At 46.4% G+C, this 27,783-nt stretch overlaps 1 protein-coding gene across 1 annotated transcript; it reads left to right on the top strand.

The window, feature by feature from the left end:
* The first annotated feature begins 1,729 nt into the window (after positions 1-1,729).
* Positions 1,730-5,794, top strand: LOC119406434 (uncharacterized). The gene is made up of 2 exons (XM_049420098.1): positions 1,730-2,684; positions 5,592-5,794. Exons 1-2 carry the CDS (start codon positions 1,745-1,747, stop codon positions 5,792-5,794), a joined length of 1,143 nt encoding a protein of 380 aa, XP_049276055.1. The 5' UTR covers positions 1,730-1,744.
* Positions 5,795-27,783: the final 21,989 nt, after the last annotated feature.

The raw sequence follows: 27,783 nt of genomic DNA, 5'->3' as shown, positions 1-27,783 counted from the left end.
AACAGTAGACGGGCCTCCTTGCACCTGTGCAGTGAAAGTTTGCGACACGTGTTCTCCGAATTCTTCACTCCTCATGGTCTCCGCCACGTGCAAAGAATACCGCCCGCGACTTACGAGACAGGCGAGTTTCGGAACAATAGGGCGCGCCTTTTCCCCCCACGACCATTGCACGACCATTGAAGGACGCGTTCGTCGAATCCGCAGTCTTTTCGCGTAAGCCGGCTACCAGGACGCGTTCGATCCGCATTTTTATCGTACTTCTCATGAATAAATAGTAATAAAATAATAATAATAAGGACACTGCTTGTCAAAGCGTTGAATACACATTCCGATAAACATTGAATCAACGGTATTTTTGCTAATCTCGGAAGGCAAAATTTTAGCGCATCATTGAAGCAAATGCAAGTGTCGCACTTGACCGCGACACGATCCGTCATAGCGGGTCATATGGCTACGCATGTTTTTGACAATTCATGGTGAGAAAAACCTTTGATCTTGCATTCAAAGAACTGTCAACTTCCCCTTTACCCCGTCTACAGCCGCGGGGTCGATGCTGTTGCAGCAGCACCGATCTTGCGACCTTCGATCAAAGCACCTAGCTCGCTTAATTTTCGTTTTTCCGTTGCTTTTTCTTAGTACTCAACAGCGAAAAAGAAAGGGGGGCGGCCGGGAGGGAGGCCCTGCGGTGAAACTTGGCCCTATACCTAAGGAGATGCCCTGCACATGCGTACTTCATGGTGGTTTTGTAGCTATATTGAACATTATTATATATAAGCAAGAAAACTAATTCCAGGTGCATTAGGACATCACACTTCTGTGATGCAAAAAAAAAAGTGAAATGTCATATCGCAAGCTAGAGAAGCATAAAACATGGAAGACTTGAGGTAGCACTGCATGCTATATTGAGAGGGCTCAGTAGCCGGTCAATAATGCATACGTTGAGTTCGAGTCAATTGGCACTTAGTTTTTTGAAAGACAATTTAATGCGTATAGAGTGTGAGTAAATTGGCGCTTAGATTTTTTAAAGTCAATTAAATACATAAAGAGTGTGAGTCAATTGCCACTTAGTTTTTTAAAGTCAATTAAATGCGTATAGAGTGTGAGTCAATTGGCACTTAGTTTTTTGAAAGTCAATTAAATGCATATACAGTGCGGGTCAATTGACACTTAGTTTGTTGAAAGTCAATTTAACGCGTATACAGTGTGGGTCAATTGACACTTAGTTTTTTGAAAGTCAATTTAATGCGTATAGAGTGTGAGTAAATTGGCGCTTTCTTACCTTTAGTCAAATAAATCTGTACCTGTTATAGCGTAGCAGAAGGATTAAAACGCTGGCCAGCGTCTGCTAGTGATCGGCACTTCGTGACGTCACTGTTGCTGGGCATATAAGCTCGAACGGATTCACGCGGCAATAAACGCTCTGGTGTTCTGGACCTGTGTGCTGCGTCCAAGTTACTACATTGGCTGACGAGGATGGGATGCGTCTGCTCGGGCCTGCCGAGCGTCGACTAGCCACCGGGAGCCGGCACGTATGGGATGCGTTCCTGCGACGTGAAAGCTGTTGGAGATCATGTCTGGACATTGCACCGGCCGTCTACCCAACGCAGCAGGCGTCTGCAGGTGACGCGTAAGGCGTTTTCGCAAGTGGCAAATGGTGCGGGCCTGACAACGCAGCAACGGACGCTGAAACGTCGAGAAGGCTACAATACGATAAGTGCCTTTTGACTCTCATTTAGCTACAGCCATGTCGAGGTTGGGCAAGATAGAGGAGTTTGACGCCAAGGTTCAGACGTTCGATTCGTACTTGGAGCGTTTCGAGCACTTTGTCAGTGCGAATGACATAGCTCAAGAGAAGAAACTCTCAGTATTTTTGACAGTGATCGGGGCGGAAGCGTATGAAGTACTCAAGAATTTGGTTGTACCATCACTTCCTGGGGAGAAGACTTTTGATGAAGTCAAGGTTCTATTGAAAAACCATTACAGCCCCCCGATATCAATTATAGCTGAGAGGTGCAGGTTTAACCGCAGGGTTCAGCTTGAGCACGAAAGTGTAGAAGACTTTATCATTGAGATAAAGCATTTGGCTCGGAAATGTGATTTTGGGTCCTTTCTTAAAGACGCTATGCGTGACAGGCTTGTGGCAGGAATCCGCAGCGAAGACATTCAAAGGGCTCTATTCACAGAAGAAAACCTGGGCTTTGAAAGTGCTTGCAAAATTGCTCTTGCGCGAGAGCTAGCAGCCAAGCAAACAGCAATACTGCAAGCAGGAGGGACAAACTCGGCTGTAAATGCCCTCAAATATGAAGTGAACCCGGCTACTCAAAAGAAAAGATCAATGCAGCAGAATGAGAACAAAAAGACCAAGTGTTGTTGTTGTGGTAAGGCGCATGACTTCAACAACTGCTGGTACAAGAACTATAAATGCAACCGGTGCTCTCAAGTAGGTCATCTGCAGAAAATGTGCCCAAGAAAGGCTCTACACAAAAGAACGCATATCGTGTCGGAATCATCCAGTGAAGATGAGCACACGATGTACGCGTGCCACGATTCATCTGGCAAGAAGAAGGGCTACATAGTTACCATGACCATAGAAGGAAACAGCGTTCCTATGCAAGTCGACACTGGTGCCGCGGTGTCTGTAGTCCCTGAACAGGTGTATCGGTCGACTTTTCCGCACGTTAAATGTGAACCTACCACGGTTGTGCTGAAAACTTATACTGGTGAAAAGATTAATGTGTTGGGGGAGTGTCATGTAAAGGTGCAGTATGATGACCAGCAAGCTGTTTTACCGGCTGTTATTGTGCGTGAAGCTGAGCGAAAGTTACCAGCTCTTCTAGGTAGGACATGGCTCGAGAAATTTCAGCTTGATTGGCAGTCGTTGTTCTCTTTAAGTATAAATGATAGAGTTGCTTCGCTACGAGAGAAGTACGCGGGGGTCTTTTCACCAACATTAGGCGCTATCAAAAGCTATGAAGCGCAGATTGTCCTAAAACAAGGAGCTTCTCCTGTGTTTTGTAGAGCCCGGCCTGTGCCTTTTGCACTGCGTGAAGCAGTTGAAAAGCAGCTGGATGAACTGGAGAAAGACGGCGTGGTTACACGAGTGAGTCACAGTGACTGGGCTACTCCTTTGGTGGTAGTTCCAAAGAAAGAAGGTGATAAGCTACGGCTTTGTGGTGATTTTAAAGTCACTGTTAACCCTGTTCTTAAGATGGACCATTATCCATTGCCGCAACCAGAGGAGTTGTTCACGTCAGTTTGTGAGGGAAAGGTATTTTGCGTGCTTGACTTGTCGTCAGCTTACCAACAAGTCGTGTTAAGCGAGGATTCAAGGCGAATCCTCACAGTTAACACTCACAAGGGGCTTTATCAATTTAATCGGCTTCCGTATGGTATTGCCAGTGCTCCAGCGCTGTTTCAGGCGCTCATGGATAAGGTGCTTATGGGAATAAAAAACGTGGGTTGCTACATCGACGATGTTATCATTGCAGGCAAAGACGTGAATGAGTGCTATAAAACATTAGACATAGTCTTGAAACGCCTGAGCGAGCACAATATTACTCTCAAGACGGAGAAATGCAAATTCTTTGAAAGCTCAGTGCGCTATCTGGGCCACCAGCTCAGCTCAGAAGGCATTTATCCTACTGAGGGGAAGGTTAAGGCCATAAAAGATGCTCCCCCGCCAAAAAACGTGACAGAACTCAAAGCATATTTAGGCTTGCTGAACTTTTACGGGAAGTTTATGAAAAACTTAGCAGTGGTGGCAGAACCGTTGCGCAAGTTGCTAAGAAAAGAGCAAAAGTGGATCTGGTCTAAAGAGTGTGATAACGCTTTTGAAGCCACTAAACTACTGCTTATCAATAGTCGAGCGCTTACATACTTTGACGTTCGGAAACCACTGGCGCTACAGTGTGATGCTTCCGCGTACGGTGTTGGAGCCGTTATTTTTCATGTAATGGCAGACGGGCAAGAACGGCCAATTGCTTTTGCCTCACGAACTCTGACCCCAGCGGAGCGAAATTATGCTCAGTGTGAAAGGGAAGCGCTCGCGCTGATTTTTGGGCTTAAGAAATTTCACAAGTTTCTTTTTGGTCGCCAGTTTGTACTCTACACCGACCATCAGCCACTTCTTGGTATTCTTGGCCAAGACAAACCGACCCCCTCCCTAGCTGCGGCTAGACTACAAAGGTGGTCGTTAATACTGGCAGCTCATCAGTACACCTTAAAGTATCGAAAGGGCAGCGAAACCGAAGTAGCTGATGCGCTGTCAAGACTTCCTTTGAGCTGCGACTCAAAAGGAGATGAAGCCGAGTGTTTATCTGTTTTTGAGTGTACGCCACTTACGGCGCAGGATGTGGCTAGAGCGACAGCCAGAGATGCTATACTGTGCACTGTTCGAGGGTACACCCTCTCGGGATGGCCTGCGGACGTACCAGAGCATCTGCAACCGTATTACATACGGCGTTTTGAGCTCTCGATTGAGCAAGAATGTGTGACCTGGGGGTCACGAGTAATTGTACCGGAGCAGTTGAGAATGTCGGTACTAGCCTTATTGCATGAGGATCATCCTGGCACCAGCAGAATGAAAATGCTGGCACGCAGTTTCGTCTGGTGGCCGGGACTAGACAAGTGTATTGAAGAGTATGTCCGACAGTGCAGGGTGTGCCAGCGTGCACGCACAGGGGTTGAATTGGCTCCCCTACAGCCCTGGCCATATCCTGCGAAGTGTTGGCAAAGACTTCATGTAGACTTTGCATCAAAGGGCCAACACAACTTTCTGGTTTTGGTCGATGCCTATTCTAAGTGGATTGAAGTTTGGGTGATGTCTTCAATGACGGTATCGCAAACAATACGTAGGCTGCGCAGTGTTTTTTTCGGCGTACGGCTTCCCGGAAGAAATTGTTAGTGATAATGGGCCACAGTTTACTTCACAAGAGTTTGCCGACTTTATGGCAAAGAATAATATAAAACACACAAGGACACCGCCCTACCACGCAAGTTCTAATGGGGCTGCCGAACGCCTAGTGCAAACGACTAAACAAGTGTTACTGAAACAGGTGCTTGCTCAATCTGAAACCAGGGAAAAAGAATCGCTGCAGGAGGGAATAGATAGTTTTCTTATGTCATACCGCAATACACCGCATACGCTTACAGGTAAGACGCCAGCCGAGCTCTTCCTGAAGCGGCAGCCTAGAGTGAAGTTAACCTTCCTGAAACCGGACTTTGTGAGTGATATGGTGAGCAAACAAGTCCGCGTTAAAGTAAGATCGGACACCAAAAGAGGTGGTGAACGTGTGTTTGTAGTGGGAGAGAGAGTGTGGGTGAAGTGTGTGCGCGGCGAGATTTCTTCCTGGGAAGAGGGCATAGTGACGCAAGTGGTTAGCCCCGTGACCTATCTTGTGCGTGTGGCTGAACAAGTGCGATTCGTTCACGTTGACCATTTGCGCCCATCATTCGCTGGCCCAGAAGCAGGTATGCGGTTGCCTGCTCCTGCTACTGATCCACCGCCAATTGACCCTTTGATCGAGACACCCTTTATGCCTACAACACCACCACCGCCAGAGATGGCGACAAAGCCGTTTGTTGAGCCACAGATGCCTCGACCAGTTGGTTCACCACCATCACTGTCTTCGAGCACCGCTGCAACAACTTCGAGGGTTCCCAGCCCGACTCTCCAGCCCCTTTTGCCACATCACTCGCCGCCAAGTGGTCCTCATCTGGATACCACAGCTGCAGATGCATCTCCCGTGCCTTTGAGGCGAAGTGCTCGGGAGCGTCGTCAGCCGAACTGGTTTAAGCATTCTGACTATGAGTGATGTGTATTTTCTTATTTCTTTTGGATTAAGTGGGGAGGATTGTTATAGCGTAGCAGAAGGATTAAAACGCTGGCCAGCGTCTGCTAGTGATCGGCACTTCGTGACGTCACTGTTGCTGGGGCATATAAGCTCGAACGGATTCACGCGGCAATAAACGCTCTGGTGTTCTGGACCTGTGTGCTGCGTCCAAGTTACTACAGTACCGAGCTGACCCAATAGACAATGCGGTTGAATTGACCTGCAATTGACTCAGTACATGCTCGGTTCCAGCTCAATTAAAAGTCAATCTGCATTTTTGTAAGGGTGACGCCTGAAGTGGATACAGGGCTGGGCAAAGATACTTTGAAATTGTATCGCGATACGATACAAGATACTCGGGCAAGAAGTATTTCAGATACAGATACAAGATACTCGGGGAGTAATTGTATCCGATACGATACTTCCCAATTGTATCTTAAGATACTTCGATACATTTGCAAATTTGCTGTTATAGATCTATATAATGAAGCAGCAAAGGCCTATGTAGAAATGTGTTTACTTGAAAATTTCTCAACTGCGGCCAGCTTTGTTTAACAAAATACCTGTTTGTATCACAAGATACGAACTTTCTTGCTCAAGACGTACTAGTTTCATTTCTAAACGACTTATTGGAATTTGTTTGGCTGCTTAACATGACAGCTCTTGAACTGCTGCGCTGTTAGTTGTTCTTGCTTGACACTTCTGTAGTTTATTGGTGTCGCTGCCCTACTTGGCGACCAGCTAGCTGGTTACCATATACTTGCAAGTGCCTCCGCACGATGGCGCAAATGCCGCTGTGCAGTCTTACCTTGTCCGCAAGGGTATTGTTTTCGTAATACCGCCTATACCGACAGGTGTACAGCGGCAACAACGTTGGTAGGACATTGTTTGTGACGTGTCGTGTAAAGACGATGAACTACATAGTCGGCGCTCACAATTACTTGAGGACATAAAACTGCAGTGATTTTTCATATTTTATTTATCTGCTGGCGTAAAGCGTTCGTTAGCAACATATTCACTAACGTGCAATCTTTTACCATTTGTTCTCTGACAGAACCTGAGCCGCCAGGAAACGTCTCAGACGTATTCTAGCGGTACAAAACGCCGCAGGTTATCATTGCTATTCACACTATTGCCACTTCTAGCTCTGCTTACCTACAGATTTGTAACAATAAGAATACTTTAAGGTGACCTAAAAAAAAGAAAACGAATATATCTAAGTCAAATAGTAAGGTGGTTCCGTAAAACATAATCGAATAAGCATACAGGGTGTTTCACGCAAGTAGAACCCAATATTCAAAAAACAAGTGGTTAACCACCGCTGAATGAAACCAAATGTGTTTGGTTTGCCGTCATGTGGCACTCGTTATGGTATGTTTTGTACTAAGCTTAACTGGTTAATTAAATAAGGTCAATTATGCGACATTGCGACATTTTTAATATTTACTTTAAGGCCAACTGCGCTTCGACACATCGTAGAGCGAATTTAAAAACGACCGACCCAATTTTTTTTTGGCAGCGTACATGCTGCATGGTGAATATTTTCGGGCTTTTAGAGAAAGCCCGCGAAATATGAAATAAAACCACGTTCGCAGACAGTTAAAAAATAAGAATAAAGCAGAGAACGTATTTTAGCAGCAGGTTACAAAAGATATGTTACAATAAAGAGACGGGCGAAAAACTATGTAAAGGACTAGGTAATGTATGGGATGCAAACGGAAGGCAGCAAAGAAAGCATCAAATTATCATTAAAATAACTTCTCGAATAATTTAGCAGGAAGACCAAAGATACAGTGCGTCAAAATATTTCCTGTTACGTAAATGCTTGTTCTATTGCATCTAACGTCAGCACCGATAGTGGGACGGTTGTTAGAATCTCCTTTGAAAATGTCTGAGGCCCGTGTACTTAGATTTAGGTGCACGTTAAAGAACCCCAGGTGGTCAAAATTTCCGGAGCCCTCCACTACGGCGTCTCTCATATAATCACATCGTGGTTTAGGGACGTTAAACCCCAGATATTATTATATTAGAATCTCCTTTGCATGTAAGTTGATCTGATCGTACCATGTAAGTCAAGCGTACATCCACAAGGTCTTTCAAATCGCTGATGCGTGAAAGGCGAGACACGCAAAGCAGCCCCATTGTTGCATTCTTGAGATATTGCAGCGAAGCATCACGCAAGACAAACTTCGATAGCGACAGTACAGCGGCATCAGAATTTGTGCAAAAGACGCTGCACGCATTGGATTACGCAGCAGAGGGCAGGGTCTATGAACAAGTGTCATGACATCAACACAACTAAAACAAAAGAAAACATATAGAAAAAAAAAGTAGGCTGCGCGGAGACGTTCGCGCTTATTTTTGTCGCGATGGCTCGAGCGCCATCACGTGACTCTGCTCCACCAATAGGAACGCTCAAACATCATCGCCTGTGCTCGCTGGAGCGCTCTGGCGGAAATATAGAAGGATATGTTACTGACGTCAGTTTCATTCAGGTGGCTTAGTGGCAGCAATATCAGCTTGAGAACCGGCATTCCGGTCGACGTTTACTTTTTCGCGCGGTGGTGTTTCTATAGCAGTATCTTGTATCTAAAGATACACGATACATTATTGAATGTATCGGAAATACAGATACAGATACTCGTTTTGCAAGACGTATCGCGATACAGATACAAGATACCCGAAGAGTATCTAAGATAGTATCCAAGATACATGTATCTTCGATACTGCCCAGCACTGAGTGGATAGCAAGAGGTGAAAGCTGGCTAACGCAGAAAATTCACCGTAGAGGTGTTTCCTGTAGTTGGAACCTCATCAGTGATGTGTACTGTTCGAAGCAACACGCGGAGCACCAAAGCAGCCGCGCTCAACATGAATTCCCGCACAGTGTAAGTCGCGGTGCCCGTGTTTTGTTGCCGTTGAGTTTGCATTTTATGAGAGCGACGCCTGCGAATGGGTTCGCATCAGTGAGAGCAAATGACTCATCACCTGTCTTGTTGCCGTCAATGGACATCGCCCCACTCTAGCTAAATCATCTTCCGGTGTGAGTGTGGGCAGTAGATGTAGGCGGGTTAACTTGAAAGTTGTATTCATGAATACTGTACTCGTGAATAAACCATAGTAGTTCGCGTGACTCAGCCGCACCTGACATCATCGCATGAGTACATTCATCTATATTATCTCAGTCACACCGAAAACGTCGGATTGCGTGCGATTCCGATCGGCGCCGATCTCTATCAAGAGTGCCCGGTGTGACACAGGCGCAGTAATAAGCGTTGGGAGCGGCCCGCTGCGCGCTAATCGCGCGTACCGAAAGACTAAAATAAAGTTGTTCATCCGAGCATTTGCCAAAGGAGTTATTTCCAGACAGGCTCTGGCAATTCTCAAGGGAAAGGTAATCAAACCACACACGATCATCTGGTTTCCTGCTCACATGGGAGAAATCAACGGTGCTCCCGCGAACCTCAACGAATCTGCCCACAATGCTGCACGAGGACTTGCCAACCGTGCAGCCACAAGGCAAGAAGATGCTGAGGTTTCAGAATGCAGGGATCACCTCCTCTCTTACAACGAGCTAACAAAGCACTTTTACCTAGGACGCAGGGTCTTCCCCCCTCCACACAGTAAACTAAATCGAGCACAGGCCATTACACTAAGGCTCTTACAAACAAGAACCTATCCGAACCCGCTGTTAATTACCAAGATTTATCCGGAGTTCTCTACTCCTACAACATGCCAAACATGCCACGAAACAATAGATCTCACTCATATGCTCTGGCGTTGCTCCGCGTTACGCAGCGACAAGGAAAACACTGAAGAGCGGTGGGACGCAGCTCTGCGCAGTCCGACATTAGAGGGACAATTATGGGCAGTCCAACGGGCCCGCGAAGCGGCCGAAAGACTAGGTCTTTCGGTCCCAACGTGGGAGCGGCCCGCTTCGGGCTAGGAAACTAGCACGACCTATTGGACCTCAATAAAGTTCTTTCATCCATCCATCCATCCATCCATCCATCGTGAGGTTTTGTGCTTAGACGAATATACATAAATGTGTCCGCGGCTGTGATAAAAGGCAGGTTTTTGGCTCCTGTCGAAAAGCCGAATTGCACGACTTCTCTATCCAGCGGATCAGGAAATTCTCCTCGCGGCTGCTTTTGGTGAAGATATCATAAGCCCGTCCTGTTCCTGAAGCATTTAACACAAAAAACTTTCTAAAGGCTCTAAAAAGCAAAAAATGAAGTAGCATGAAGGTTTATAAACCACCAGGTTCATATACCTATAAAATAAAATTCATTAAAATTATCATGAATATGCTGGTGCATCCAGTGCATGTTTACACTTCATATTTTACAGCATTTTGTGAAGTAATAAACGCCACCTGAAACTTCATGACGTGATAGATATCGGTCATAAGATTGCAACCAAGAACTGTGTAGAAGGCTTTCGCACGTTGTCTGTAATTGAAATACCCTCTAACGCAACAAACCACACCTGACACTTCATGATGCGACAGATATAGGTCATAAGATTGCAGCTGAGCACTGTGTAGAAGGCTTTCGCACATTCTTGGTGGTCTAAATATCCGCTAACGCAACAAACCACACCTAACACTTCATGGTGCAACAGATATCGGTCATAAGAATTATTTATTTATTTATTTATTTATTTATTTATGTATTTATTTATTTATTTATTTATTTATTTATTTATTTATTTATTTTCAAATACTGCAGCTCAATGCAGGGCTACTGCAGGAGTGGTGTACATAAATACAAAAGGAAAGAATGTAGAAAGTGATATCGCAATAAGTGCTTCAACGAAAGCAGATATCGCCACCTGTTGAGTGCAACTGGGTAAAAAATGAGAGAAATAGAAAATTAATATCATACAAGTGCCTCCAAAAATCAGATTCACTTCACGAACCCAACCACGTAGATCATTCCAGTGTTCGTAAATCTCAGAAAAAATTGTATTTGAACATGTTAGTGTGCACAAAAAACGGGTGATGTTTAGATTGTGATTGCAGCTGTGCACTGTGTAGAAGGCTTTTGGACGTTGCCTGTAGTCTAAATACCCTCTAATGCAACGAACCACACCTGACACTTCATGATGCGACAGATATCGGTCATAAGATTGGAACCGAGCACTGGTTTTCGCACGTTGTGTGTAGTCGAAATATCTTCTAGCGCAACAAACCACACCTGGCACTTCATAATGTGACAAATATCGGTCATAAGATTGGAACCATGCACTCTGTAGAAGGCTTTCGCACATTCTTGGTATTATAAATATCCTCGGAGGCAACAAACCACACGTGAAACTTCATGATGCGACAGATATCGGTCATAAGATTGGAGCCAAGCACTGTGTAGAAGGATTTTGGACGTTGTCTGTATTCTAAATGTCCTCTAACGCAACAAACCACACCTGACACTTCATGATGCGACAGATATCGGTCATAAGATTGGAACCATGTACTCTGTAGAAGGCTTTCGCACATTCTTGGTATTTTAAATATCCTCTAAGGCAACAAACCACACGTGACACTTCATGATGCGACAGATATCGGTCATAAGATTGGAACCAAGCACTGTGTAGAAGGCTTATGGACGTTGTCTGTAGTCTAAATATCCTCTAACGCAACAACCCCACCTGACACTTCATGATGCGACAGATATCGGTCATAAGATTGGAACCATGCACTCTGTAGAAAGCTTTCGCACATTGTTGGTATTCTAAATATCCTCTAAGGCAACAAACCACACGTGACACTTCATGATGCGACAGATATTGGTCATAAGATTGGAACCAAGCACTGTGTAGAAGGCTTTTGAACGTTGTCTGTAGTCTAAATATCCTCCAACGCAACAAACCACACCTGACACTTCATGATGCGACAGATATCGGTCATAGGATTGGAACCAAGCACTGTGTAGAAGGCCTTTGCACGTCGTCAGTATTCAAAATACCCTCTAATATAATAAATCGTGCCTGAAACTTCATGATGCAACAGATATCGGTCATAGGATTGCACCAGAGCACTGTATAGAAGTCTTTGGCAAGTTGTCTAACCTAGCTAAACTGAGTGTCTTCATATTTCATTTATGCTCAAGTGCACGCATAGTCTAAGTTAGTGCATATGCAAAAAACTGAACAGAAATGAAATAGTCCTTGCCATACATCCAAGGATTCGGCATTTGAAACCATCAAATAATTATTTCAGCTGGAATCAGTCTGGACAAAGAGATAAATATGTGCGCAGTTTAGAATGGTCTCACAAGTGTCTGAGGTTGCAGATGAGGCACCGTTTCAATTGCTTCTAAACAAAGAGCAGCACAGTAATATTGCACTTTCATTCCTTCTGCATGAGAGGGCTTTACGTGTGGTGACATACTCTTCTCTTCTTACTATCGTGTCATTGTGCACCTCAGATTTCAATGGGGGTGCTTGTCACTTACAAGCTTTTAGGGGCGAAGCTCCTTAAGGCGGCACCCGTTCGTCCCTCGTAGTCGTAGTAGTCGTAGTGCGTAACCAGTCTTACGCTTTGACCTCCAAGGTGGTGCCGGTGGGAGATTTTTCCTGTGCGTTGTTGAACAATAAAAAATTCGCAGCGTGCGCGTTAACTAAAAGCCGAATTCTTCTGTCTCTCATTCCCCATTAGCAGCCATTGGCATGTTCCAGTAGGAAACGTTAGTAAAAGTAGAAGTGTAAGTGTTAGTTAAAAGCCCACTTCTTCTGTCTCTCATTCCCATTAGCAGCCATTGTTTACCTCCAAGGTAGTGCCTGGTGAGATTTCTCCTGTGCGTGATTAAACAATAAAAATTTTGTTCAAAACGCCGTTGATTGATGAAATAAACCAACGAAAGACGCCAGATGTTTTGTAAAAGCAAAACGAAAGAACGCCAGATGTTTCTAAAGCAAAACGAAAAGACGCCAGCTGCTTAACGAAAGACGCCAGATTTTTCTAAAGCAATGGTTTTCTAAACAATGAAAATTCACAGCGTACATGTAAAATTAAAGTGAGCTGCAAGTCGTCATAACTCATCGAACCTTTAGTATAAACGCGCCCGATCTCATGTCGGTGATGATGTACTGGGCAGAATTCACGGAAGATTCAAGGTTTACCGATGAACCTCCGCAGCTTCGCCCACTCATTATCATTCACTCCGTGGATATGCTGTGATTTTTTAGCAAATTAGCTGTCCAGCTGTAAACAAAATATGTGTTATATTTAAGTAAACTGTAAAACGATGGAGAAGTGCCATTGTTCGCATTCTCCCGTCTATGAGTATCAGAATAGACTAGGGAGAATGTGTGTCAGAATAGACAACCTGCAAAACAAGGTATGTGCAACTGGGCATGTGCTAAGGTGTAGTTGCACGGCAGAGAAGCAGACCAAGAGTCAAGAAGTAAAATAGCAGGCAACAAAAGCTAGCGCTTAATCATGCAAGTTTCTTTTCCGATCACCACACTCGCGCACGTTCGAGCTTCTATTCTATACATGAATGTAAATGGGACCGCTGACAGCTGAATGTGTCGGCGTCGCTGGTACCCGGCACGAAATCACGTCACACTGCTACCAACAAGCGCACGCTTGTTGTTAGCTTGGCAACACATGCAAACGATTTGCGCCGAAGTCAAGCAATGTTTCAGCGTCGTAAAACCCGCAAATCCACCTCATGTAAGTTGTCACATCACCGAAATGTGTTGGCAAGTGCGATGTTCGCTTTAGGCAATGATGAGGCGAATGCCGATGTTGAAAACAAACACACTGCGGATAAAAAACTCCTGCGTAAGCGCCACGCCATGTCTCTGGCGTCATATATAGTGTCTATGTTTCGACAGAAACAATTACCGTCAATTTCCTTCAACCAAAGTTCCTCACATGAGCTGGTTGACACGAACTCGACGGTAGAGGCCTACTCTGAATGCAGACGACACCACTCTGAATTGACCTCGCGGTAGGCGAGGGCTCACGCTCATGACTTTAAACCTCCGAAGCATGTTTACACCCGTTCCGAGCACAGACACACACAGATCAGAGCACAGGAGCAGCGACATGCTGCAGTAGTTGGTACGATGTTTTCACTCGGCCGACGATCGCACTCAAAACCGGCACAAGGGCAGCCGGCAGGCATTCGCTGGATTTGTCGGCGTCGCTCGAGCTCGGCGCGAAACCGCGTCCCACTGGTAGCACTCGCGGTTGTTCGCCGTGTCGTCGACGTACTGGATGACGACGCGGTCACTTAGGAGCGTTTGCGACCGTAGTTTCCGTGCTTGCCCAGCCCTCGGAGGTGCCTTCGAAGCGACGGCCATTAGGCATAGCGCTCAGAGGTATCGCGGCCTCTGATTGGTTGGCGCGCCGTACGCGTGGTGACGTAGGTGAAAATATCAAAGTCGTCTTGACCCCTCGCGCCTCGAGGCGTATGGACGCGTACAGCCCTCCGCGACCGACGCCGATAGGCGCATTTGACACCTAGGCACGTGGAACGCGTGCCGGCGCGTGCCAGTGGTTGGGCCTTTATGCCGCAGTGGGCAGGAATTCACTGGAAGGTGACGATGTGGCCATTTGTTAAAGCAACGTGAAGAAGCTCCATAATTTCTATGGCTAAAATATAGTATGGACCTTGTCTCGTGACGCAATTAATGGTTTGCAAAGCGGGTTTTGCATCACAGAATATCATCCAGTTACGAGGTTGCTCTCCAGAAATGAATCTTATTGCCTCCCGGATAGCAAGAAGCTCTGTGGCAGTTGATGTGGTCTTGTTGTCTACTTTGTACCGTCGAGCTATAACCATTTGTGGGATGACAAAGGCTGCAGCAGAGGCACATCACAGGTACCCAGCAGAGGTACCCAACGGAGGTACCCAACAGAGGTATCCAACAGCAGAGATACCCAACAAATGGGACGAAGCAGGCAAGTTGAGCAACTTGGTCTTCTAGCTCGCGGGAGTAGCAAGCTTGTGGTACAACAACCACGCGTCCGATTTTGCGATTTTGCGCCGTATCCGTTATGGACGCAAAACTTAGCCGCTTACTTCGAAAAGTGACGACGCCACTTTCTGGGATGTGCCTCCGTCCCGCCAGCTCCCAGAGTATTAGGCCTACAGCAGTATGCACTTCTCGCGTCGTCATTCAGGACGTTCTGTACGACGTCGAGTTCATCATAATTGCTGCATGCTCCCACGACGTCATCCTGGGATGGGATTTTCTCTCCCGCCACGACGCCATAATTCACTGCGCACCAGCCGCCCTCGAACTCTCACCGTTCTCACATTTGACGCTGGCAGACAGTCCATCGGCATTCACCAAGACCCTCGTCAAAGACGATACCAAAGTTCCTCCAAACTCGTCGACGGCTGTGCCAGTTTACTGCGCCGGTCTCTGCGACACCATTGCACTCATTTCCCCATCTGACCGCGTTTGCCCTAGGAAAGGGTTGGTGGTGCCTTTTGCGACCGTGAAAGTCACTCAGGGTAGCACCGCTACTTTTGTTACAAACCCATCCCCGCACATTGTTACGTTGGTGCGAGGGGAATGTCTCGGCAGAGTGGAGCCCCTCGAAGACGCACAAGTTCTGGACGCACCCGATGACTCGCACTGCACCAGTTCCCGTACCATCAGTGCCGTTTCCACGTCTGATTACTCACCCGCGGATGTATTTGGTCCCTCCATTGCTGACAACCTTACGTCGGTCGAGCGTTCCCAGATTCTGTGCCTGTTGGAAGAATTTCGTACTTCTTTCGATGTCGGGCAAACTTCTCTCGGCCGCACGTCGGCTGTTACGCATCGCATCGACACTGGCGCCCAACCACCACTGCGGCAACGTCCATATCGCGTGTCTCCCATGGTTAGTTCCCTTGAAAACGGTTTGCACATGGAATGTGTCCCTGCACACGGCCTGCATCTCCGGCGTGGTTGCTCCTTTTGCAGACTAACTGGTTTGCATACTCCCTCTAGCGTTGCTCCTTCACAGTCTATTCGTTCACCGCGCGCATCTATTGGGCTCCGTTACTCCTCTTTCGGGTAATTTTGCCTTAGAGTGAGGAAGGCATGGACACAACTGAAGCACCTTGGACTACGTAGTCGAAGTCTCAGGCCTACGCAGATTCCGAACCTTCGACTGACAAGTTGTCTGAACAAGACAAATCAATGATCATAGTGCTTCAATCATTGTCAGGCACACTTTCCGTGTTCGTTGGCAAGCTGAAGTCACCGCAGGCTCAGTTCGTACAAAATATAGTAGATGTTCTTTGTCCAGCGCTTGGAAGCATTCACTAGGCACCTTAACTCGACTAGTACTGTCATTAGTAATGAGCTCGTGGCGATGAGCGACCTCGCTGACCGGCGAAGTCTCGGTCTTACGAGAGAGAGCGCGGGCCCGACACGACCGCTGGGATCAGAGGTTCCTTAATCACTCATTCGAATGCTAGCGCGCGCAGGCCTGTGCCAGCGGCACCTGCCTCGTGCAAGAGCGAGCGTCTCGGTGGTTTTAGATGTGACGTCGATGCTGCTGCCGCTACAGCTGAGAAATGTGTCAATATCTACACTGTAACGGGATATGCCTGAGATACTGCGTCCAGTACTATCAAGTTCTGAAGGTACGAATGGGCATGTAATGCAGCAATACTTACGCTAACGCGACTTTTATTGCGATAGCAATTATATGGACACTCTCGGCGGATTTTTGCCCGGCGAAATATACGCGAAACATAGGCGAGCTATTAATGTGCATCATTTACCGCTGGTGGTACGCAGATCTCGGAGGAGCTTGAGCGTGTTTTCTATCACGCAACGCTCCTACATTTCCTTTCAGTTTGAAAACTACCCTTGAGATGTGCTCGACAAAGCGGCCCCTTTCTGTCCCACTCGCGACCTAGAACGGAAAAAAAAGAACACCGGACACACCTTGCATCAGACGCCTCCGTGTGGCAGGAGACGCAGAGCGCCGCAGTTTAAAAGAAAGGGAGAAATCTAAGAGCGTCTGATTCTCTATTGTCGACACTTGCAGCACGTTGCTCAAGCCCAAAGATGTAACAATTGTGACAGTTCTTAGCTCATGCTTGTCCTGTGTATATACCTGTGCGTTCTTTTCAGGCGTCCTTCTTTGTGCTTCAGCTGCGCGCTGCAAGTATCCAGCTGCTTGTCGTTCTTCGTGTGACATTCCGATTTCTTGTTATCGCATTTATTGCTTCGCCCTTGCGGCGAAACTGTGACATGGACAGTATCGACGGGTTTTTGCCGTCGCCGTTGCCGTCGCCGCCATGTCCTTCCGGTATGAAGTTCAAATTGATAAGATCCCCCGCGCATTGTAAACGGGCGCGGGCGCGGGGGCAACGAACACGGCCGAAGCAGAGATCAAACGAGCCAGCCCATTGCCGTCGCTCGGAGGGTGCATACGATAACATCACCCCGCTCGGGAGACCTACCGTCGAGGCAGACAGGAAACGCCCACCACGTATTTAACGAGCATGAAATGACGCGAGGTGGGGGGCGGGGGAGGGGTTGTCGCGCTAGCAACCACTTTGAACTTTGAATCTAATGGCGTGGTCGCGATCGTTGGCGCGCGCGCTATCTTGACAGCTATCACAGCGGGCGGCTCGTATACCCTTCTACCTGCTGCGCTCTCAACGCGATGTGACTATGCGGAGAGCATCTCTCCATGGACCGGCTGCATGCTCTTACACCAGTGTTTTGTAGTTACGCGAGATCGGATACAAAACAGTTAGCTGCCAGCCTCACTTGGTGTCACGCTACAATTTGTTGCTATCGCATTCATTGCTTCGCCCTTGCGGTGAAACTGTGACATTTCTGTGTGTGTGCTCACTTGTTTTTTATTTGCACTAAGAATAAGAACCCACCATCTACAGGTGCGATTCGAAACCGGGCCTTTTGAGTGGGAAACGGGAATTCTACCCCTGCACCACTTCGGCGAAACCGCGCCTAACTCTTAAATGACGACACATTGAAGACTACCGATCGCAGCGCCAGGAGCGGATTGACCCTGTTTGGGCTTCACTTTTGAAGCTTCCGGGCACTCCGCTATTCTAGTACACTCTACCTGTACACAGGATGCATATGTTTGTGAAGCATGAAAGTTAATTTTAGTGCGATTCCAAGCAATGGCGTATCTCTGTGGTAGAACACCTGCGTGCCCCGCAGACCGACTGGGTTCAATTCTAACTCGAACCGAATAGCTCTTATGATTTATTTTGTTTGAATCTTTCTCTATGTTCGCTCGCTGACAAGATGATGATTTTTTGCTCACAACCAACGACGCCGACACCGACGCCGACACAGAATTTCTGCGAAACGAGTTGTTTAACGCTAGCTAATGCGTTAAAAAAAGTTCATGGCGGGTTTCCATAGAGCTGCTTTGTGAATATGTGTCAAGTGATCTCCTCCCTTACCCTACCACCCGAATCCCACCGCTCGCTCAGCCTATATATACCACTAGCTAGTATAGAGCTGACCTACTTATGCGCGTGCCTGCCCTACTCTCCGCGACACTTTCGTGGCTTCCTGCGTTCACATATCCACCGAACAAACATTCCACATGGATAAACTGTAGCTTGTGGATGATGTCTCTCGATTGCCGAATGTTATCCGATCGAATTCGTAGTGACACCACGACCCTGCGTGAAATGTTATCTCCCATCACCGAGCCGTTTTAATCGATCTTGTGACGTATTCTAGATTTTCGGTCACGATTCTGGTACGTGACAAACAATGAAATTAGGTATTCGTATGATCACATACACATAATCTGCCTTTTGTGACCTTTGGCCGAGCTGGTTTACGGGCCGATTCATCATCTGTTTATAGAGATAAGAAAATCAGTTTCGCTGCAAGGGCGAAGCAATGATTGCGACAGCAAGAAACTGGAGTGTTATACGAATAGGACTGGCAGCTAACTGTTATGGGTCTCGTCTCGCGTAAGTCTACAAAAAAAATTGGTTAAAGTGGTTGCGACCGCTCCAGGGAGCGAAGCTCTTTTTGTGCTGTCTGTCGTCTAAACACAAAGTAATTAGCAGGGAGGGCAAATCGCGTATATAAGGCGTATAGGGCTGACGCGCTGGAGTTTTGAGTACTGTGGCGGAGCCTGGTGGCGTGCGCCGAAGTTGCTTGGGTAGTCAAAAATGGACGCCGACCGGCGAGTTACGCAGTTCTCAGTTGCTTTAAGGGTTTTACTTAATTTTGCGCCTAGTTTTCAGGCTCAAAAAGTGGTTAAAACGTACGCAGGAACTTGTCCGCTAAGCCTGCAGAGCCTGACATGTTTGACGAGCGATCCCTGCTTCAACAAACCGTGCCGAAAGCAGGTGGTCTGGCGACGGCTCTGAGCAGCGCGCGGTCCCGAAGCGCGGTCGCCGCCGTTATTGTTGCGTGGTTAATTGCCTCGAACATGGGGTCAAGGATCCTAATGTGCGGTTTTACTGGTTCCCCTGAAAGCCGTACGAAGTGGAGCGACGGAACCACTGGATACGTGCCGTCCGACGCGGGAAGTGAGTACGCGAGCAAAACGTGGTTTGCAACGTAACGTGCTGATTACTTTTCGTACGCGCGTGCACGCGTTTATATATGTATATATTCCCTGTGTGCAGTCCAGACGGCACGCCGTGGCCGCCGACGGCGATCACGAGGATATGCAGCCGGCATTTCGTGCGAAACGAGAAAAACGATGCCATGAGTCACCCTGCGTATGTGCCTACGATTTTTCCGGCAGCTTACAGCCGGCTGCTTCCAGCGGCCGGCTGTAAACATTGCGCGCCGTCGCTTCTCGACCGCCACCGCACGCTGACAGAATTTGACGAATTCCCTAGAAGCAAATGTTGAAAATTACGATCGTGCATGGGGAAAAAGTGTGTTTGCGACTGAATGCGGTAGAAAACGGCACACGACGCGAATGCGCTCATTCGGGCCGCCGACGGCTAGCCTTCGTCACTGGACCTTTCTTGATTCCGTTTCGTCGTGTGATGCAAATCATGTCGGCTTCCTTAACAGCAATCTTTTCGTTTATGCACTGTCGTTAATCGCGCGAGCATGACTCGTAAAACTTAACTCGAGTTCAACGTCGTATGAGACTCGCTGCACTTGCGAGTTGCAGCGCGCCGAAATGGTTCCTTCAATCTCCTGCACGTCGTAAACATACTTGGCGTTGACGAGCTTCTTGCGTTTACGCAGATTGCTTGGCCTGAAGAACTCAGCCACGCCAGAAACTGGCCGAGATCCAAAGCGCAGCACAACCGACAGCGGCGGCTCCATTGCGCATCCGAGCTTAGTGCTGCATGCGGCCGCCTGTCTAACTACTCGAAACCAAAGAACTTGTCGTAGGGGGCGCTGCTGCAGCTACGGTTCTGCTAGAAGACGGACGTGTTTTTCGTGGGCTCCGGAATGGCAGCGTCAGATAAGTTTTTTTTTTTTTTTGCATGATTCGAGCTTGTTCTTTTAGTTATATGAGTACATAAGCCACTAGATTGAAGCTTAATAGGGCTTACAATTTTGTACTGTTTCCTGTGTGACAGTCGCCTGGGTCTTTTTTTTTGTTCGTTCACCACGTGGCTGAAATGCACACATGTGCTTTGAAGTATAGCATACTTGCGGAGTTTTGTGATACCATTTGACTTTAAGTGTATCTAATCCGCCGTGTGAACGATCTAGCCATGGTCAAAAAGACCGTAAAGTGTACAGGGTGCGGAATGGGATGGAAAATAGAGGTTTGTACGGATGAGAAGACAGAGGGAGCTGACGCCAAGTGTAAGCAATGCGAGTTAGAGGCGAAAATGCAAATAATTATGGCTGCCCAGAATGAGCTCATGGTAAGAATCGCCGAGCTGGAGATTGCGTTGGCGACAGAGCAGGAAAAAAACGATGGCTATGGGGGAAAGGCTTAAGTCAGCCGAGGAGGGGTTAGCAAAGGTAGTCAAGGTGAACCAGGAAGCAAGCGACAGCGGGAACAGCGGAGCATCGACCCCAACAGTGGTAGACGCGAAGGGGGAAACAGGTTTGGAAAAGACAGGTTCAAGGGTCACAGGACCCAGCTACAGTGTTCTAGAATATTGGGTAGTGAGCCCACTCTCCGGGGAGAGGGTACGTTGCCGCGGCGCAAAAAATGTAAACGAGTTTTCGTTTTCCTGAGTGCCCGCGTGGCGGCGCTACCATCGTCAGCAATGGGAGCCTTCGCGCCTTTCGCCCCGCTGCTGTAGGGCTGCTGCTGTGTTTCGTCGTCGCTGCAGGTTTTCGGCCGAGCATTGCTTCGTCAATACGTTTCATTTTTCAGTTCCTGTAGTTGTGAATAATGTAGATTGGTAGCAAGGCTTGTTCACGGGCTACTTTTCATGTGAAGAACTCCGTGCAGACAGCGTTTTAGATGTGCTGACCATTGTGAAAGCAAGGCTTTGGCACGAGGTTGGGTGCCGAAGCCATGCCTCAATGCTCTCTCAAAAAATAATCCAATTCTATGTTGTTACGCGACTTCATTTTTACATTAAGGGGCTAAACACAGACAGAGCAGGCAAACGCCAAAAAGCAAAGCACTTCAAGATAAGCCGCTGCACTTAAATTTTTTTTCCTTGCTATAGAAGATTTTTTAAATTTTATTATTGTTCCTGCGTTTAGATTTTACAAGTGTAGGTTCAACTTGAAGTATGAATCTTCTCTGAATATTCTTTTTCTGTTTCACTGACCCAAATACAAGAAAATGCCAGATTTGAAAAACAAGCAAGATAGTATGTTAATCGCCACTCGCCATGCATACTATAGCAATAAACCCTTAATTCAATTGCGAATGGTGGCTTTGGTCCTTGGCGTACCATCAACAGTGCGATTAATATGATCTACCAGAACGTCAGTAGATCTGTATAAAAATGCATGTGTTTGAATGGAAATGTGTCTATTATTTGTCATTTTTTAAGTATTTCTTCTGATTCAGTGTCTTCACTTATTGTGTGAACAATATGTGTTGAGTATTCATGTGCTTTTGTGAACTTTTTAAATTTATGCTATGCTAAGTATGCTATTGAAAATATTTAGCGTCTTTTTGTGAGTATTTTTCTATAGCGTCTATTGGGCTGTTTTAGGAGACATGCTTTTTGCCGCACACGCTGATAAGTACAAAATGTGGCAAGGCCCTCTTCAAGCTATTTCAGCTTTTTTCCATCTGTTTTCACTTTGAAAAAAAAAATGAAAGTGATTGATACGCATGGCTTTTGTGGAGTATATAAGGTCATTGTGCTGCCCCACCAAATAAACTTTTCACTTATTTCCGCGAACGATTGTTGTCTACATTTTTCAACACCTTCATTACAAATTCATTTTTCTAAATACAGGAGTGCGGACAAATAGTTCTGTAGAAAAGAGTGCATATGAACCTTTGAGGCATATTATAGTGTCAGCAGAATTGCTAACTGAATTTTGCACTCAACTGATAGCGGTGTTTGCATGCAATTTCTTACACAAATATAATTTCCAGCATGTGAGGGGTCTTCAAGAAGCAAAATCTGATTGCATGGTCTACCCTTAGTTTCGGTCTTTTATTTCTTGGGCATGATTAGGATAGGTCTTTCCTGCTGTGCACTCCCACACATTTTCTTGCACTTTTCAGGAGAATATATATCAACTGAGAGCGCGTAAGTTGCTTAAGTTTGTAGTAATATTGTTTTATTTAGTGAGAGTATGACCTCACTAAAGAGACTACCGAGTACAAACGCTAGCATGAAAGTATTAGTCTCTTTTATCTAAAGGCAATCGATGTCAGTGCACGTTAAAGAACCCCAGGTGGTCGAAATTTCCGCAGTCCTCCACTACGGCGTGCTTCATAATCAGACAGTGGATCTGGCACGTAAAACCCCATAACTTAATTAATTATCTAAACGCAATAAAACTGCGAGATCTTTATTTTTAAGCGAGAGCTCGCTACTGCAATACAAAACTGGCGGTTTACAGCATATACTGCATCCGGCGCCCGCTGATGACGCGCTCATGTTTAGTGATACTTCATGCGCCAGAACAACGGCCAAAGCAAGAATATGCTCACGCAAAAGAAAAAAAGCAACGAAAATGGCTATGTACAGGGGTTGCACAAGAGTAGTTTGTGCTTGAAGCGCTGGCAAACTAACCTTCGCGCTGAGGGCAGCAACGCGTCGCTTACATTGCAGGTGGTGGTGGCGCCATCTACCAGGTGAGACATAAAGTGCGTCAGTGCACGGCCTCCAGTCAGCCCACTACCCCTTTCTAGAACACTTTAACCCAGCTTCCGCGAAGTAGTTTTGGGAAGGGGAGGGGACAAAGCAGCAGTGGCACGCGCTAATAACCGAGGCAGTGGCCAGGTGCGGGACGGTACAGCAGAAGAGTCGGAGCACGTGATAATCGCCGGGGACTCGAATTTAGTTAGATGCGAAGAAGCACTCAAGGAAAGGGTGAGAGGCGACAAACGAGTTTTAATAGGGAAGTTCCCGGGACATAGGCTGGGATCAGTGATGAGACAAGCTAGCGCAAAACTCGCAACTAAGGCTAATGGACGTAACCTCGTGATAATCGCGGGAGGTCTAAACGACGTCTTGAATGAAGAATCAGCCGAACTAGCGACCACAATGGCGAAAGGAGTCGATGACATGCGCGCCATTTCCCCTCAGGTGCAGATAGTGGTATGCACAATACCGGAAGTACCAGTGAGGAATATCAACTTGCAAAGAGCGGTTGTCGACGCAAACAAAGAGATATGGCGAATTAGTCGAGAGAAGGGCTTCGAGGTAGTGGATATAAACAGGGAGGTGCACAGGTGGGGCGGTTTCCAAAGAGACAGAATTCACTTCGATAAGAGGCTTGGTCATGAGGTGGGCTGGCGACTGGCAGGACGCACAGTAGCTTTTTTGGGGGGCACGCGGGCCCTTCGGTGCCCAGGGTAGCTTGTAATGAGGAAAACAACCAGGGGGACTCTTTGACAGGCAGTATAGCGAAAAACCAGAGAAAATGTAAAAGAAGGGAGAAGGCGCGTGTTGCAATTAGTTACATAAACATGCAGGGTGGCAGAAAAAAGGCAAAATGGTTAGAGATTGAGGAGCAGTTAAGCAAGGAACAGATAGGTGTTTATGCGGTTACAGAAACACACCTTAGAGACTTGGAAGAGCCACCACATATTGACAATTACATTTGGGAAGGATGTAACAGGATCACATCAGAAAGGAGAGGTGGGGGTGTTGGAATGCTAATCCATAGCAGAACAAAATTGGATAGAGTGAAACAAACATGTTCAGTGCACATGTGGGTTTCGGGCACAGTAGGTGGAAAGAAAACGTGGCTAGGTGTAGCTTACTTGTGGACGGGGAATAACTGCAGAGAAAAGAATCTGGAGATAGTGAAATGCATAAGCACCGATATTAAAGAATTTGGTCATGATGCCGAGATAATCCTTCTAGGTGACATGAACGCTCACATTCATGACCTTGACGGATATTCAGACACCAATGGCAAGTTATTGCTAGATCTCTGCGAGCAACATAGTCTTGAGATAGTTAACGTGGGGCCTAAGTGTGAGAGGCAGATCACGTGGGAAGTCGGAAACCGGCAATCGAGCATTGATTATTGTCTCATGACAGAAGGAATATATGACAAACTTAGAGAGATGAGAATAGACGAGGAAGGCATTAACAGCTTGGGTAGTGATCATAAACGCATAATATTACAAATGGGATATAAAACTGATAATAAGAACATAGAATCAAAGTTTGGCAGCTTGTATCTAAATGACAAACAAATAACAAATATAGCCGCAAGAGTCGAGGAAAAGTAGATGAACTACCAGGTAAAGACTGGAAGTATAGTGAGCTGCTACATATAATCACAAAAGAAATGGAAAAAGAGAAGAAAACGGTTTGTTGGAAAGGAAAGAGAAAGCCAATAAGTTGGTGGAACAAAGAAATCCGGGAGGCGATCGAGAAGCGACGTGAGGCATCACGGGAGCACAGACAAGCAAAAAAGGAGAAGCGGCCACAGGACGAAGTCAACCAAATATGGGAAATATATTTAGAGCAAAAATCCATTGTGCAGAAATTAGTCGAGGCAAAAATTAAAGGTGAAAGTGAACGCTGGATGACAGATTCGCGAAAAGAAGAAGGCCTCGCCTAGGATATTCTGGAGCCACCTAAAAGCGCTGGGTAGAAAGTCTGTCACAATGCAACAACATATGGTAGATGAAGGAGGAAATCAATTGGAAGGGTATGAAGCGCTAGGTTACATCCGAAAGATAACAGCCGATTCGTTTAAAAAGGTCGCCCAGGGGATTCCCCCGGTGAGTAAAAGTACGCAAAGGAGTGCAACCGACGAAGATGTAGTACTAGAGAATTTCAATTGGAAGAAAGCCGAAGGAAAAATTCCTAAGCGCACTACACCGGGCTTAGATGGGGTTCCCGTCAGCCTCATTAACGAACTCGGACATAACACTAAAGATGCACTGCTGAAAGCCGTAGAAAAGTGCTTACAGGAGAGGGAAATACCAGACAGTTGGCGAAAAAGTAGAATGAACTTAATATATAAAGGCAGGGGAGAAAAGGATAACATTCGATCGTATAGACCGCTAACCATTACATCGGTTCTATACAGGTTGGCGATGCAGGCAGTAAAATTAAAAATAGAAGCGTGGGTGGAACAAAATGATATTTTGGGAGAACTTCAGAATGGATTTCGAATCGACAGGCGGTTAGACGATAATCTGTTTGTTCTTACTCAGTGTAAAGAAATATCGAAAATAGAAAACAGGCCCTTATACGTAGCTTATCTAGATATTACCGGGCGTATGACACGTTAATCAGGAAATTTTGTGGGATATACTGGAAGAAGTGGGCATAGGTGACGACTGTATACAGCTTTTGAGGGAAATATACCGAGAAAATACAGTTTGTATAGAATGGGAAGGAATAAGTAGCAAGGCGTTGAAATTAGCAAGGGGCTGAGACAGGGATGTCCTTTGTCCCCGCTGTTATTCATGCTGTACATGGTGAGGATGGAAAAAGCGCTAGAAGGTAGCAACATTGGATTTAATTTGTCACACAAACAGGTCGGCACGATGGTTGAGCAGAAGCTTCCAGGTCTATTTTATGCTGATGATATTGTCTTGTTTGCGGACAGTCAAGATGATATACAGCGACTGGCAGATATATGCGGAAGGGAATGTGAGGCTCTAGGACTAGAATTTAGTGCAACAAAATGTGGATTCATGGTATTAAATGATCACGAAGACCATGCGGTCTTTATACAGGGCCAAAAAATACCGAGGGTAAGCGAGTACAAGTACCTCGGAGTATGGGTAAATGAGGGGGATAGATATATGGAGGTACAAGAGAAAGCATCGGTAGCAAAGGGAAAGAGGAATGCTGCAATTATGAAGCACAGAGCTTTATGGGGGTACAATAGGTACGAGGTGCTTCGAGGGCTGTGGAAGGGTGTGATGGTCCCGGGGCTTACATTTGGGAACTCAGTGGTGTGCATGAAGTCAGAGGTACAATCAGGAATGGATGTAAATCAAAGGACGGTGGGCCGCCTCGCGTTGGGCGCTCACGGGAAGACGGCAAATGAGGCTGTAAAGGGTGATATGGGATGGACAGGCTTTGAAGTGCGGGAAGCTCAGAGCAAAATGAGGTTCGAAGAGAGGCTGAGGAAAATGAAGAAGAGTAGATGGGCAGAGAAGGTTTTCAGGTATTTGTATAGAAAAAGTGTTGACACGCAGTGGAGAAAAAGAACTAGGAGGCTCACCAGTAAATATACGGCTAGCAGTGCGGGCGATATGGCAACAAGGAGCATTAAGCGGAAGGTCAGAGAGGCGGAGAGGACTTATTGGATGGCAGCGATGGAAAAGAAGCCGGCTCTGAGTAACTACCGAAAGGGAAAAAAGGAAATAAGGAGGGAAAGGTTTTATGATAATTCAAGGGGAAGCGCTTTACTGTTTGAAGCAAGGTCGGGCTGCCTTAGAACGCGTAGTTATAAAGCGAGATTTAGTAACGAAGAAGAACAATGTACATGCTGCGGGGGAACTAAGGAAACGATGGAACATGTACTGATTAAATGTGGCGATAATCACCCAGGTATACGTGTGGGCACGAGTCTACATGAAGCCTTGGGTTTTAGGGACAACAATGGAAAGCTGAACATGTCCGCGATAGAAATAAGTAAGAGACGGTTAGAGTAGTGGTGGCAGAAAAGTAGAGATAAAGAACAAAAATAAATAATGGGGGAATAATAAGGTCATTCTGCCTTAAGAGGCAGAGAGATAGACCGTGAATTTGTATTTTTTTGGTATAATAACATAGATTTAATCAATGTAGATAAGGTATTAGGCCAACATGAAACAAGGAAGTTTTTTTTTTTACGAGCCTGGTGGCAGACATGTCACCGCCCTGTTACAAAGGGGACGCTCATAGCATCCATCCATCCTTACATCGCAGCGCCGCCTGGGCAGCCAGTCAGGCCTATAGGTATGTCTATCGAGATGAGATGCGTAGACTGACGGTCCGCGCAACGGCTCTTTCGCTCGAAGCACGGTTGAGAGCCCTGCAGTACGGTAGTCCATAAGCGCATGCTGTCTCGAGGATTTATTTCATATTTCGCGGGCCTTCTTTAAAAGATGGGAAAAATCACGCTGAATGTACGTTGCCACAAAAAATTGGATCGGTCGTTTTGGAATGCCCTCTGCGACGTGACGATACGCACTTGGACCTAAAGTAAGTATTTATTGTGTCGCATAATAGGCATTAGTTAATTAACCAATTAAGCGCAATATAAAAATACCATAATGAGCGCCACATGACGGCAAGTCATATAACGTTGGTCTCATTCAGTCGTTCCAACCATTTCTTGAATATGTGTTTCCAGTTACGTGAAACGCCCTGCATATTTATTCACTGATTCCTTATACGGACACCTTTTGCTGTTTGACTTAGATATATATGTTTTCCCTTTTATGTCA

The sequence above is a fragment of the Rhipicephalus sanguineus genome, chromosome 10 (genome assembly GCF_013339695.2).
Source record: "Rhipicephalus sanguineus isolate Rsan-2018 chromosome 10, BIME_Rsan_1.4, whole genome shotgun sequence".
Classification (NCBI taxonomy): Eukaryota; Metazoa; Arthropoda; class Arachnida; order Ixodida; family Ixodidae; genus Rhipicephalus; species Rhipicephalus sanguineus.
Note: the sequence above shows the minus strand (reverse complement) of the source record. Positions and strands in the feature narration are given on the sequence as shown.

Excerpts from the sequence above, each read along its gene's own strand:
- LOC119406434 (XM_049420098.1), top strand. The coding sequence starts at position 1,745 with ATGTCGAGGTTGGGCAAGATAGAGGAGTTTGACGCCAAGGTTCAGACG. Across the intron at positions 2,685-5,591 it reads GACTTTTCCGCACGTTAAAT|ATGCCTCGACCAGTTGGTTC; the intron begins GTGAACCTACCA and ends GTTGAGCCACAG.